The sequence below is a fragment of the Clupea harengus genome, chromosome 16 (genome assembly GCF_900700415.2).
Source record: "Clupea harengus chromosome 16, Ch_v2.0.2, whole genome shotgun sequence".
In the NCBI taxonomy this organism is placed as follows: domain Eukaryota; kingdom Metazoa; phylum Chordata; class Actinopteri; order Clupeiformes; family Clupeidae; genus Clupea; species Clupea harengus.
Genome location: NC_045167.1, coordinates 20,368,531 through 20,380,783, shown reverse-complemented (window position 1 = coordinate 20,380,783; position 12,253 = coordinate 20,368,531). Strand labels below are relative to the sequence as shown.

Sequence of the window (12,253 nt, the reverse complement as noted above, 5' to 3'; positions counted from 1 at the left end):
TTGGTCTTGTTTTTCTCTCGAACATATCGTGCCACAACAGTATGGCTCTCTTTACTCTCATCATAGAGGTGCCATACATCTCATAAAACACGTTCTATGTAGCACAACTGTGTGACCGTATTTGGAAACCTTCGACTTCATACTATTATCCAACCAAATATTTCTGTGAAGTTGTAGTGGAAAAAATAATCCTGCTCTATTACAATGTCACTCTACCCTTTAAGAATAAAGCTCATACAAGATAATATTATTTCAGGCCTTTAAGATAAGGGAGTAATTTTGTCATTCACTGAGTGCAATTCCTCCACCTCATGTATTGACCCTGTACCTACAGCATTTTTTAAGCGGGTGTTTGACAGTGTTTCAAGTCATGTCCTGAAGATTATAAATACATCTCTTCAAACTGGCATCTTCCCAGATGCCTTCAAAACAGCTGTTGTAAAACCCTTACTAAAAAAAACCAACCTAGATGGTAATGCACTGATCAACTATAGGCCGATTTCCAATCTTCCATTCATTAGTAAAGTACTTGAAAAGATAGTTTCAGTGCAAATAAACTCCTTTCTCAAAGAAAACAATATCCTGGAGAAATTTCAATCAGGCTTTAGAACATGCCACAGCACTGAAACTGCTCTTACTAAAGTAATCAGCGACCTCAGACTAAATTTGGATGCAAATAAGGTCTCAATCCTGGTCCTCTTAGACCTAAGTGCAGCATTTGATACTATTGATCATGGAATCCTAATTCATCGTCTTGAAAAGTTAGTTGGGCTTTCTGACTCTGTATTAAACTGGTTCAGAACATACATCAAAGGGAGAAAGTTTTATGTCAGGCTTGGAGATCATGTGTCTAAGAAAGCTTTGGGGTTGCACAAGGGAGCTGCCTTGGTCCATTATTATTCTCACTGTACATACTGCCACTTGGGGACATCATTAGAGAACACAATGTATGTTTCCATAGTTATGCTGATGACACGCAACTATACATCTCTGCTGAGCCAAATGATGCTGCAGCAATAAACTCCATTACTACCTGTCTTTTGGCGATAAATAAGTGGATGAGCAATAATTTCTTAAAGTTAAAGGAGGACAAAACTGAGATCCTACTAGTCGGCCCTAAAACAAAAAGAGAAATGCTGTTTAACAATTTGGGGAAATTAACTCCCTTGATTAAATCGGAGGTTACAAGTCTTGGTGTTATTTTAGATTCAGATTTAAGCTTCAAGTCTCACATTAACAAGGTGACGAAAACATCATTTTTCCACCTTAAAAACATAGCTAAAGTCCTGCCATTTATAAATCAAAAAGATGCTGAAAAACTGATTCATGCCTTTATTTCAAGCCGTCTTGATTATTGTAATGCAATCCTTACTGGCCTCCCAAAAAAAACAACTGAGAGACTTCAGCTCATTCAAAACTCTGCAGCTCGGCTATTAACCAGAACCAAGAGGAGAGAGCACATTAGTCCAGTTTTAGCTGCTCTGCACTGGCTTCCAGTAACTTTTAGAATTGACTTTAAGGTCCTTATCCTAATATACAAAGCCCTTAATGGGCTAGGACCAAGTTACATTGCAAACTCCCTAGTCAAATACTTGCCCTCAAGAACACTGCGATCATCGAATGCTGGTTTATTGGAGGTTCCCAGCAAAAGCCGTAAGAAAATCGGGGACGCAGCATTTGTCAATTACGCCCCAGTGCTATGGAACATACTGCCTATAGACATCAGGGAAGCCAGCTCGCTTAACATCTTTAAAAGAAAACTAAAAACGTACCTCTTCACATTAGCCTTTAACTAGCTACCACTTCGCACTATATATATATATAAATACTTTTAATTTAATTTAAATCTCTACTGGTGATATTAAGGGGTTGGATTAAATATATCTCTATAATTATAATTATAATTTTATTTTTTTTGCACTATATCTTTGTTATGTTTCTTTGATGTCTATTTTTATGTGCATGTCATTTCTTTGTGCATATTATGTATTTGCTGTAAAGCACTTTGAGCTGCATTCTTTTGCATGAAAGGTGCTATATAAATAAAGTTTTATTATTATTATTATTATTATTATTCATGATTTTACCTACCTACTCAGTAATCTCAAGGCATAATAATGTCCTCAAAGCATAATAAGTATCCTGCTTTTATTTAACTTTCTCTGCTACTCTATAATTATGACCGACAGGTTCTCCATCTCATTCTACATACATTTGAAATAATACAAATATTAAAGAAATCACATACACAGTCTCAGAAGGCAGTTGAATACCCAGCTCTTAAGTCTTCTACACAGTGCCGCCGCTCCCATAACGCGCACTACGCGCTGTGCGTAGGGCACCAAGTCCTGAGGGGGCACCAAAAAATAGGCAACTGAAAAATCATCATAGTTATAATAATTATAATCTGATATTATTTCAGTATAGAAATATTAGGCACCTTTTAGGCATGTATATCACAAAACAGGCAGAACAAGAGATATATTTAATTGCTCAAAAAAAGTTACGATGGTGCCCCCCCCCCCCCCCCCCCCCCAAAAAAACCCCATATACACCCTCAACTTCCCAAGCTCGCCGCTGGTGCCCTTTCCTATCTCAGTGGCATGACGAACTTTGACAGTAGGCTAGGTGAACTTTTCGAAAATGGCCTCAAAAAGACAACAGGAGTCTGAAACTGCGAGATGATGCCCGTGCATCACTTTCAGGTAAGTCCATGTTTAATCATTGTTAAATACGGGAAATGTGCTGCTAATTTAATGGTTAGCCTATGCATACACCTCGAACTAGCTGACGTTATTGCTAATGTTGGCACACTCAAATATGAGTCATTCCACGCCAAACGTACCAATTTAAGGACATTTCCCCACTCGACCGTCTCAGATTTGGCTGAAAAAATTCAAGGTCGTTCATACATTTCTTAAAAGGTATAGTCCCAAATATTAGCTCCCTACTCCCAATAGTTTTGTCACAAAAAGATGTTTTAGGGGGGAGGGGGTGCCTGTACTTAAGACGCTTTTTTAGCAGCGTTTTCTGAAGAGCCCTTTTCAAATTGCTATTACTAGAAAAGTATTTAAGCTAGCTCCTTCAAACTTTCCAAATTTTACTCTACACTTTGTTGCAGCATCTGTGAAGGCCTGTGGGAGGCTCAATGTTAAAGCTATAAAAAAAACTGCCCCTATGTGAGGAATGGTCTGGAAGATATTAAAGCTTGAAAATGGATGAAAACACATTTTGTGCAATTTTTGGCATGCTATAGCAAAAAAAACAGCATTTACCAACATGAAACAATTATCTTTTGGAAAGATTAGATATTTGTTCTTAACATATCAGAATTTTGTGATGGTGTTCTGCCTCGTTTTCTCAAAATATTTTTTTGAAAATATGGGATTTTTGTACACGCCCCTCAATGGCCTATGGACGAATATTCAAATGGTAACAAAAGGTAAGTTTATAACACAGAGCTTAAACTGCGTTTGTGTATAAAATCTGTGTATAATGTCAAGTCTTTAGCTTTAACATTGAGCTTTCTACAGGCCTTCAAAGATGCTGCAACAGAGCGTAGAGCACCCCCTCACCCCTAAAACATCCTTTGTGACAAAACTATTGGGAGTAGAGAGCTAATATTTGGGACTATTAAGAAGTGTATGAAGAACCTTGCATTTTTTCAGCCAAATCTGAGACGGTCGAGTGGGAGCCCACTTGACATGGAATGACGCTTCTATGTCTTTGCTTTATTGGAGAAGATTGCTTACTTGTATACTTCTGCTTTTAAGTTTGTATTTATGGATGACTATTTAATTTCTAAGAAGATTTTGCACATCCCAATACTTGTGTGTATGTATGTTTTGGCTCTTTTGTGTACTGTGTTTACAAAGTAGATTTTCCTTTTTCGTTTGAATAAAATGGCATGGGGCATCATAAAGGAGTTATGCTTAGGGCACCAAAATGGCTAGCAGCGGCACTGCTTCTACACTCCTGAAAGCTATTTCATCCCAAAACCCTTTAGACCCTGATCATTTCTGTCCATCTTTGTACCTCTGCCCTGGCTGTCCTGTTCTATCTGCGCTTCTCTCATCTCCTCCTTGCCTTCTGGTACTTGAAGCCTGTCTGTATGGGGCTCTTATTTCAATGATTTCTGTCCTTGAACAGTTGTCTGCTGATAGTGTTAGGGGAAAATTCACCCTAGTTACCTCAGGACTCCGGAGCTGCTGCATATAGGTATATTTATTAGACAAACAACAATTGCAATCAGGCTCACTCCCAGCACAAGGCTGAAAGTGAAGCCCTATTAAACACATCGCACAAGGTTTATATAGACAGAAGTTTAGCGTTCAGCAGGAAAAACCACGTGGTGGATTTCTGACGTCCGAGGCAAGGATGGAAGTTTTGCACAAGGTCGGAAGAAGCACAGTTCGACCCTTCTTATCACCTCTGGTCTAAACATGCTCTTGTACATATGCAGACTAAGTGGCACCTAATAATCTAAGTAACACACGCACACAGAAAAGCCATATTCCTGCTTTCAAGTACATGATTCATACAAGGAATATATTAATACACGGCACTTGATTCATATATTCTTAAGTCATTAACAGTGCTTGGAAATTGTCTCCATCAGATAGTGTCTCAAGTAGAGGTCGCTCTGAATATGAAGTGTTTGTGTGATGGAGTGTAAATGAACGATCCTCGTCTGGAATGTAAAGCGTAATCTTTATTTGAAGTGCTTGCTCACAAAACATTCGTTTTATCTCCAGGTGTTTTCACCTGCTGTTTTTTTGGTCGGTTAAAGAATACAAAAACACAATAATAATACTGCAAAATAATAACCAACCAACAACACTTCCAGATACATACAGGATGTTGGAATGGTTATTCATATGCGCTGTACAATAATGTACAATTAATGAACAGAAAGAAACAAAAGCAAAATGATCGTACAGACAAAATGATCATTACAAAACATTTACAATATTAAATTAAACCATTATTAACCCACAGTGCTGGGATTTGGAGATTCTTGTCGTTTTTCCACTTGTCGCTCTGAAATTCACCATGCATGCTGTCGTTCTTTCACCTTCAGTACTGTTTTGATGGTTAATATCAGTTCATCATACTCAATTTGACAAATTGTTCTTGTCCTTTGTGTGCCAAACATAAATATTAGTTGGCTTAAAGGCACAGGGGGGCAACGCGGCAGCATGTTGTCTATCTGGCCATGTACCAAGACCAGGGTCGTGACCCTGCAGCCCCTTGTCATAGATCTGATTCCAACGTGACCACCCAGGCAGTCTACCGCACACGCTCAGATGAGGATGAAGGAGAGGAGGATGACGAAGAGGAGGGGTAGGGGGAGGCTTAAATCTTGGTCTGTTTGACTTCTTCTCCGTCTTCTACTTCTACACGACCACCATGGCTGCTGCTGCTACTGCTACTGCTGCTGCTGCTCCGTGATCCTCTCTTCTTCTTCTCGTCCTTGTCTTCTGGTTCCTTCTCTGCAAACTGGGCCTCGATCTCAGCCGGGTCCTCGTACTTGTAGTAGTAGGCCATGATGGCAAAGACGATGCAGACAGCCACCAGCAGAGAGGCGAACAGAATATACTCTGCCCACTGTAGAGGAGAAAACCATTGAGGGATGTCAGGGATGGCTATTAACAGTGGCCTGTGTGTTCAGAGGGCTCAATACTCAAATTAAACGACAAATTAATTTCAGCTATCAAAAGAGAATAACCGCTCAAACTAATTCTTATCCACACACATACTGGGCTTAACCAAAGAAAGTTGCATGACTTGCGTAACAAATCTGAGGCAAACTCTTTAAATTAGTTAATTTGAATGTTGCCACTCACTACTAAAGATTACATTTGGCAGATCGGAGATTGATACTATCTATCTGACCTGTTGTAATGAAACCAAATTTAGCCAGTATTACCTTTTCTGGGAGCTGTGCTGCCTCTGCTATGATCAACACAATGATGTTGCCTACGGCAACAGTCAAGAGCCAACCAGCCTGGAGAACGGACTTCATGTTGCTCGGTGCCTGAAGGGAGCATCAAAATGAATTATAAAATATCTGTTATCTAAAATATAAAATATCTATATATTTTGTTCATACACAAGCATTGTATTGTTTTATGTGAGTGAATTCTTTTGACATTTGTAAGTTATTGTATTGAATCCCTTTTCTGTATTTTCATGACTTGTTATGCAGCAAATGTATGGGAACTTGTGGAGAACTAAAGCAAGGCTGTTGGAAACTCTTTGTCGCCCCCTACCTGTGAGTAGGAGAATTCCAGGCCGGTGACTGAGAACACCACCTCTCCTGCGGTCATGAGGAAGTACTGAGGTAGCTGCCAGGCCATGTGGATGACGTTGGGCAGAATCTCCGTGGACATCGTGATCGAGGTGGCGCATTCCTGAGTAAGACATCAAGGTAAAGCTCCTACAAACTCTTAAACTTGTATTTTCACTATTCTTTCACTTTGCTCCTGTCTAATATACTTTACATACTTTACCAGTGTCTTACCCAGTCTTATTTTACAACTTTTTATATCCTGTCCTCAAACTGTGCTATACAATCAAAGCTTATTATTACTAGCAGAGTTAAATAGAGCAGTGAGTGTGTATAACTGCAATGAGTTTGCTACTAAGGTCCGTTTGGGCAAAGCTGAGCATTGTTCATGATCTTTGGTACAGGGCAAATTTTGAGAGGATGGTCAGCCTCTGACACAGAACAGTGTTCTTGTCCTGTTTGTGAACAGACCTGAAACACTGACTTACCGCATCTCCAATGATGAATGTACTGGGGATGATGTAGGTGTAGCCGCTGCCAAAGCTCAGCTGTTTCTCCATTTGGCATTCAAAGCCAGCTGCATTCTTTATGGAGAACACCACCCTGAGGAGACAGAGAGATACAGCTGGTTTGTATACGTAGCAGCATATCCACTGTCAGAGTGAACCTTCCCCAGGAAACATGGACATTCAAATAAACAATTGGAGCTACTGACCCAATGGGAGCTACTGACCCAATGGGAGCTAATGACCCAATGGGAGCTACTGACCCAATGGGAGCTGATGACCCAATAGGAGCTACTGACCAAATGGGAGCTAATGCTATTGACCCAATGGGAGCTGATGACCCAATGGGAGCTACTGACACAATGGGAGCTAATGACCCAATGGGAGCTGATGACCCAATAGGAGCTACTGACCAAATGGGAGCTAATGTGGACCAAATAGGACCAAGTTACATTGCAAACTCCCTAGTCAAATACTTGCCCTCAAGAACACTGCGATCATCGAATGCTGGTTTATTGGAGGTTCCCAGCAAAAGCCGTAAGAAAATCGGGGACGCAGCATTTGTCAATTACGCCCCAGTGCTATGGGACATACTGCCTATAGACATCAGGGAAGCCAGCTCGCTTAACATCTTTAAAAGAAAACTAAAAACGTACCTCTTCACATTAGCCTTTAACTAGCTACCACTTCGCACTATATATATATACAAATACTTTTAATTTAATTTAAATCTCTACTGGTGATATTAAGGGGTTGGATTAAATATATCTCTATAATTATAATTATAATTATAATTTTATTTTTTTTGCACTATATCTTTGTTATGTTTCTTTGATGTCTATTTTTATGTGCATGTCATTTCTTTGTGCATATTATGTATTTGCTGTAAAGCACTTTGAGCTGCATTCTTTTGCATGAAAGGTGCTATATAAATAAAGTTTTATTATTATTATTATTATTATTATTAATGCTATTGACCCAATGGGAGCTGATGACCCAATGGGAGCTACTGACACAATGGGAGCTAATGACCCAATGGGAGCTACTGAACCAGCCTCACCGTGCCTTGAGCATGACTAGTATCACAGCCATTTAAAGTCACTGTGATGTCTAGTTGAGATGTTATGCTATTTAATGAAGCACTGCTTCAAAATAACAACCACTGACATGGGTAAGTCAGCGAACAAGTAACTGACTGACTGAGAGAGTGATTGACAGACTGAGTGAATGAATGACTGAATAGCTGTGTGAGTTAGTGAATGAGTGAGTGTATGAGTGGGTGTATGTGTGTGTGTGAGTGAGTGAATGTGTGAGTGAGTGAGTGTATGAGTGCATTTACATTTACATTTACATTTAGTCATTTAGCAGACGCTTTTGTCCAAAGCGACATACAAGGGAGAGAACAGTCAAGCTAAGAGCAATAAAAAGCATGGTGTAACAATAAATACTACTTTACATGAGAATTAGAAAAACAACGACCTAGAAAAAAGGAAAAAGAAGTGCAGGAATGTAACTGCTGAAGTGCAAGTTAAGCGCCAGTTAGGAAGGGAGGTGCTCTCTGAAGAGTTGGGTCTTCAAAAGCTTCTTGAAGGTAGAGAGGGACGCCCCTGCTCTGGTAGTACTAGGCAGTTCGTTCCACCAACGTGGAACTACAAATGAAAATAGTCTGGATTGCCGTGCTTGCACAGACGGCAGTGCCAAACGACGCTCACTAGAGCATTTAGGTAGGTGGGAGCAGAACCAGCAAGCACTGTAGGCAAGCATAAGTGACTTGAAGGTGTGTGTGTGTGTGTGAGTGAGTGAATGTGTGAGTGAGTGAGTGAGTGTGTGTGTGTGTGTGTGTGTGTGTGTGTGTGTGTGTGTGTGTGTGTGTGTGTGTGTGTGTGTGAGAGTGAGTGAGTGAGTGTGAGTGAGTGACTGATTGACTGAGTGAGTGCATGAGTGCTTAAGTGAGGGATTGTGATTAAGTGAGGTTAAGTAAATGGGTGAAGAAGTGCATGGACAGGTAGGTGGATGAAAAGGTGGGTCAGGTGAGAGGTCAGCTCAAACACTTACTTCCCCTGGGGCACCAGGGTGTATTGGGAAATGCCATTGGCAGGGATTTGCCCGAGGTCCTGCCCACTCCAAGACACATTAAGCCCCTGGTTGAAGCCATTCGCGAACCTAAAGCAATGGAAATCAACATTGGTTGCCAATGGAAACCAAACATGGTTATTGACAATGGAAATCAACATTGGGTTGCCAATGGAAACCGAACATGGTTATTGACAATGGCGACTGTAATCCCTGTAAGTGCAACAGATAGCCGCTTACTGTGGATCAGGGCCAGGTGCAGTATGGGAGACTACTAACCTGATAGCATTCTTTCCTTCATTAGGCTTGGAAATGGAGTCATTCACCTGACAAGAGACAACATGGACATATTTAATTTCTATTCTTTCTATTTTTTTCCCCAAAGGCCTTTAACACAGCAGTTTGCCACATTTCAAGTGCTTTTAAATCTGCTGTAACTCCCAGGGTAAAATTGGGTACAATTATGTTGGCAAGTCATGACTGTTTGTTCAAATAGGTCCATTTGCTCTGTGTTAGAAAAATGGATCCACATATGATAGATACGATAAGCCTAGAGGACATGAAGTGGGGTGAACCTTTTTTGGTCTTATTTCTTTGCTTTCATCATGACAAATGCTCAGTCAGAGATAGCATGATAGATAGCTTAGCATGGACATGTCCAGTCCCTATAATAATCCACAAGTCCTTCAGGTGAAGCCAGTGACACATATCCTCCTGAGAACCAACCCTTAAGACTAGGGTCCTCTGTAGTTGACATGTATTAACCCTAACTAGTAAGGAAATCACAAAAAAAGAGAAATTGGATGACATCTTGATTCCCAGGAGGATATCGTAGTTATAGGGGTGTTAAGGGGTTTTACACATATCTGTAAGATAGAAAATGCTTGTTTGTACTTACTGTTTGTACGCGATCACCAAAGAGGAGAACAGTCTGTCGCATTGTTTTGAACAAGCCCACGTTTTGATTATTTAGACCCTGAGTCACCACAACACTGATCTGTTCTGTTGTCAGGTACTCGTCCGTGGCCTGAAGAGGGCAGAGTGGGGTTATCAGACCTTCACAGCGCCAACAAAGCCTTTTATGGCATGGCCACTCACAAACACAGTTACACTCACTAACACAAACACACCCACACACACACACCCTCACACACACACACACACACACCCTCACACACACACACACACACACACACACACACCCTCACACACACACACACACACACACACACACACACACTCACTAACCACATTAACGAACTAAAAGTAAAACCACCAAAGAAATGATGAATGAACCAGGACCCTTAACATTCATCCTCTTTTTTCTGATTTCTTTATGGACACCTGCATCTCTTAGACACACAAGCCTACATGAACATGTTTGGCTGGTACTTGTTGGACACCTGCTATGACAGTAAAAAGTGGACGGGTGGGTGAGTGAGTGAGTGATGTGTTGTAAGGGTGTAACTCTGTGATGTGTGAACTTACGCTGAAGGCTGGGAGACTGTATGGCGTTTGGTCGATCGAGGCCTGGACCGCGATATTCTGCATGTTGAGGAGCTTGACTTGGCTCTGAGTGGCAGTGGGGAATATAGGCAGGGTGTTCTGGAGAGAAAGAAAAAAAAGATTGAGAGGTATGTGGTGGTGTGTGTGTGTGTGTGTCTGTGTGTGGTTATATAAATCTATGGAAAAGAACATTAGAGGAGAATAAGAGTCTGTGTGTGTGTGTGCACACAGGTGTGTTAAGTGTGTGTGTGTGTGTGTGTGTGTGTGCGCACAGGTCTGTTAAGTGCGTGTGTGCGCACAACCGTGTTAAGTGTGTGTGTGTGTGTGTGTGTGTGTGTGTGTGTGTGTGTGCACACAGGTGTGTTCAGTATGTGTGTATGTGTGTGTGTGTGTGTGTGTGCACAGCTGTGTCAAGTGTGTGTGTGTGTGTGCGCACAGCTGTGTTAAGTGTGTGTTAAGTGTGTGTTAAGTGTGTGTCTTACATCGATCTGGAGCTGCACCACGCCAGCAGCAGCAAAGGCCAGTCCAGCCATCAGCATGCCCACAGTCATCCTCTTCAGGGACCTGTGGACCACACGAGCACACACACACACACACACACACACACACACACACACACACACACACACACACACACACACACACACACACACACACAAACTTATTAACAAACTCAGTTCAACACTTGCACTCAAATGCCCTCACAATACCAAGGCATTGACATTGGTCCATGTCCAGTGATGCTTATATCAGGGCTATGATCACACTGGCCACAGTGCATGGTGCACACGCCCGGTGCCTAAGCTCCAATGCAAACACAGTTGTTTTTTCTGGAGGAAAAATAGTGTGGTGTCCTCATTCTGATCTTAAACAGCTGACAGAGATAATGTAATATTGCTCCAATTCAGTGGATGGTGACATCGTTCCTGTAAAAGCTTGTGTCATTTACACTCACACTTCACTTGCAGTGAATTGTAACTATCCTCACACTCTCTCCCGCCCCCTATTTAGTGTTACTATGCTGCCCTTGGCCTGCACCAGTGTGCCTCAGAGCACCACAGGGTTCCTGCTGACACTCACGTGAAGTTGAGTCCACACTTCTTGATAAGCGGATAAACCACACTGTCCACGATGGGCACCATAATTAGGATGAGGATGGGGTTCATCATCTGGAGAGGAGCATAGGGAGGAGGACAGAGAGAGGGGGGGGGAGAGTGCAGGAGAGAGAGATATGGAAGAAGGGAATTGGAGGAAGAGAGAGATGGTGAGGATGGTTTGGAGAAAATGTAGTTTTGCATCAGTCTGTGTAAAGTAACTTGTGTCACGTTGGTGTAGTATGGCGGTGGACTTCATGTGGACACACTGTGACCAAGTGCCTCTCTTACTGCTCACCTGCATCTGATCAGGCTGGATGACCAGGATACCCTGCAAACAGGAAACAAAACAACAGTGAAAACTCCAACAGGGACAACATGTTGAGTAGTGTTAGTATCTTGTGGGAATGATGTACCGTCTATATGACATATCTATATTGTGTATTAAAGGTGTGTTACAAGGGTGTTTTTGACAGCGACTCACAAAGTCTCCATCCATAGTAGTGGCTTGAAGAGTCCATCTGGAACCCTGAGGGAGAGGAGGAGGGAGACAACCAAACATCACCGTAATGCCAGATGATGGGCAGACTTTTTCTTTTTCTTTTTTTCTCTTTCTTTCTTTTTTCGCTCTCTTTTTTCTTTCTCTCTTTCTTTCTTTCTTTCTCTCTTTCTTTCTTTCTTTCTTTCTTTCTTTCTTCACACACACACACACACACACACACACACACACACACAAACTGACCTGCTGGTCGAACAGAGCCCAGAACATGGGCAGGGGGATGTAG

At 41.6% G+C, this 12,253-nt stretch overlaps 1 protein-coding gene across 1 annotated transcript in view; it reads right to left on the bottom strand.

The window, feature by feature from the left end:
* Positions 1–4,691: 4,691 nt before the first annotated feature.
* slc15a1b (solute carrier family 15 member 1b) overlaps positions 4,692–12,253 on the bottom strand; it is a 13,251-nt gene continuing 5,689 nt past the window's right edge. The window contains exons 11-23 of the mRNA XM_031583085.2: positions 12,211–12,253; positions 11,953–11,997; positions 11,767–11,799; positions 11,455–11,543; positions 10,857–10,938; positions 10,357–10,473; positions 9,767–9,895; positions 9,148–9,194; positions 8,851–8,958; positions 6,778–6,892; positions 6,273–6,413; positions 5,930–6,037; positions 4,692–5,607 (exon numbers count right to left, since the gene is read on the bottom strand). The exon at positions 12,211–12,253 is cut by the window's right edge and continues 47 nt beyond it. Coding sequence (XP_031438945.1) covers positions 5,356–5,607; positions 5,930–6,037; positions 6,273–6,413; positions 6,778–6,892; positions 8,851–8,958; positions 9,148–9,194; positions 9,767–9,895; positions 10,357–10,473; positions 10,857–10,938; positions 11,455–11,543; positions 11,767–11,799; positions 11,953–11,997; positions 12,211–12,253 — 1,309 coding nt within the window. The 3' untranslated portion in view covers positions 4,692–5,355. The remainder of the gene's footprint in view (positions 5,608–5,929; positions 6,038–6,272; positions 6,414–6,777; positions 6,893–8,850; positions 8,959–9,147; positions 9,195–9,766; positions 9,896–10,356; positions 10,474–10,856; positions 10,939–11,454; positions 11,544–11,766; positions 11,800–11,952; positions 11,998–12,210) is intronic.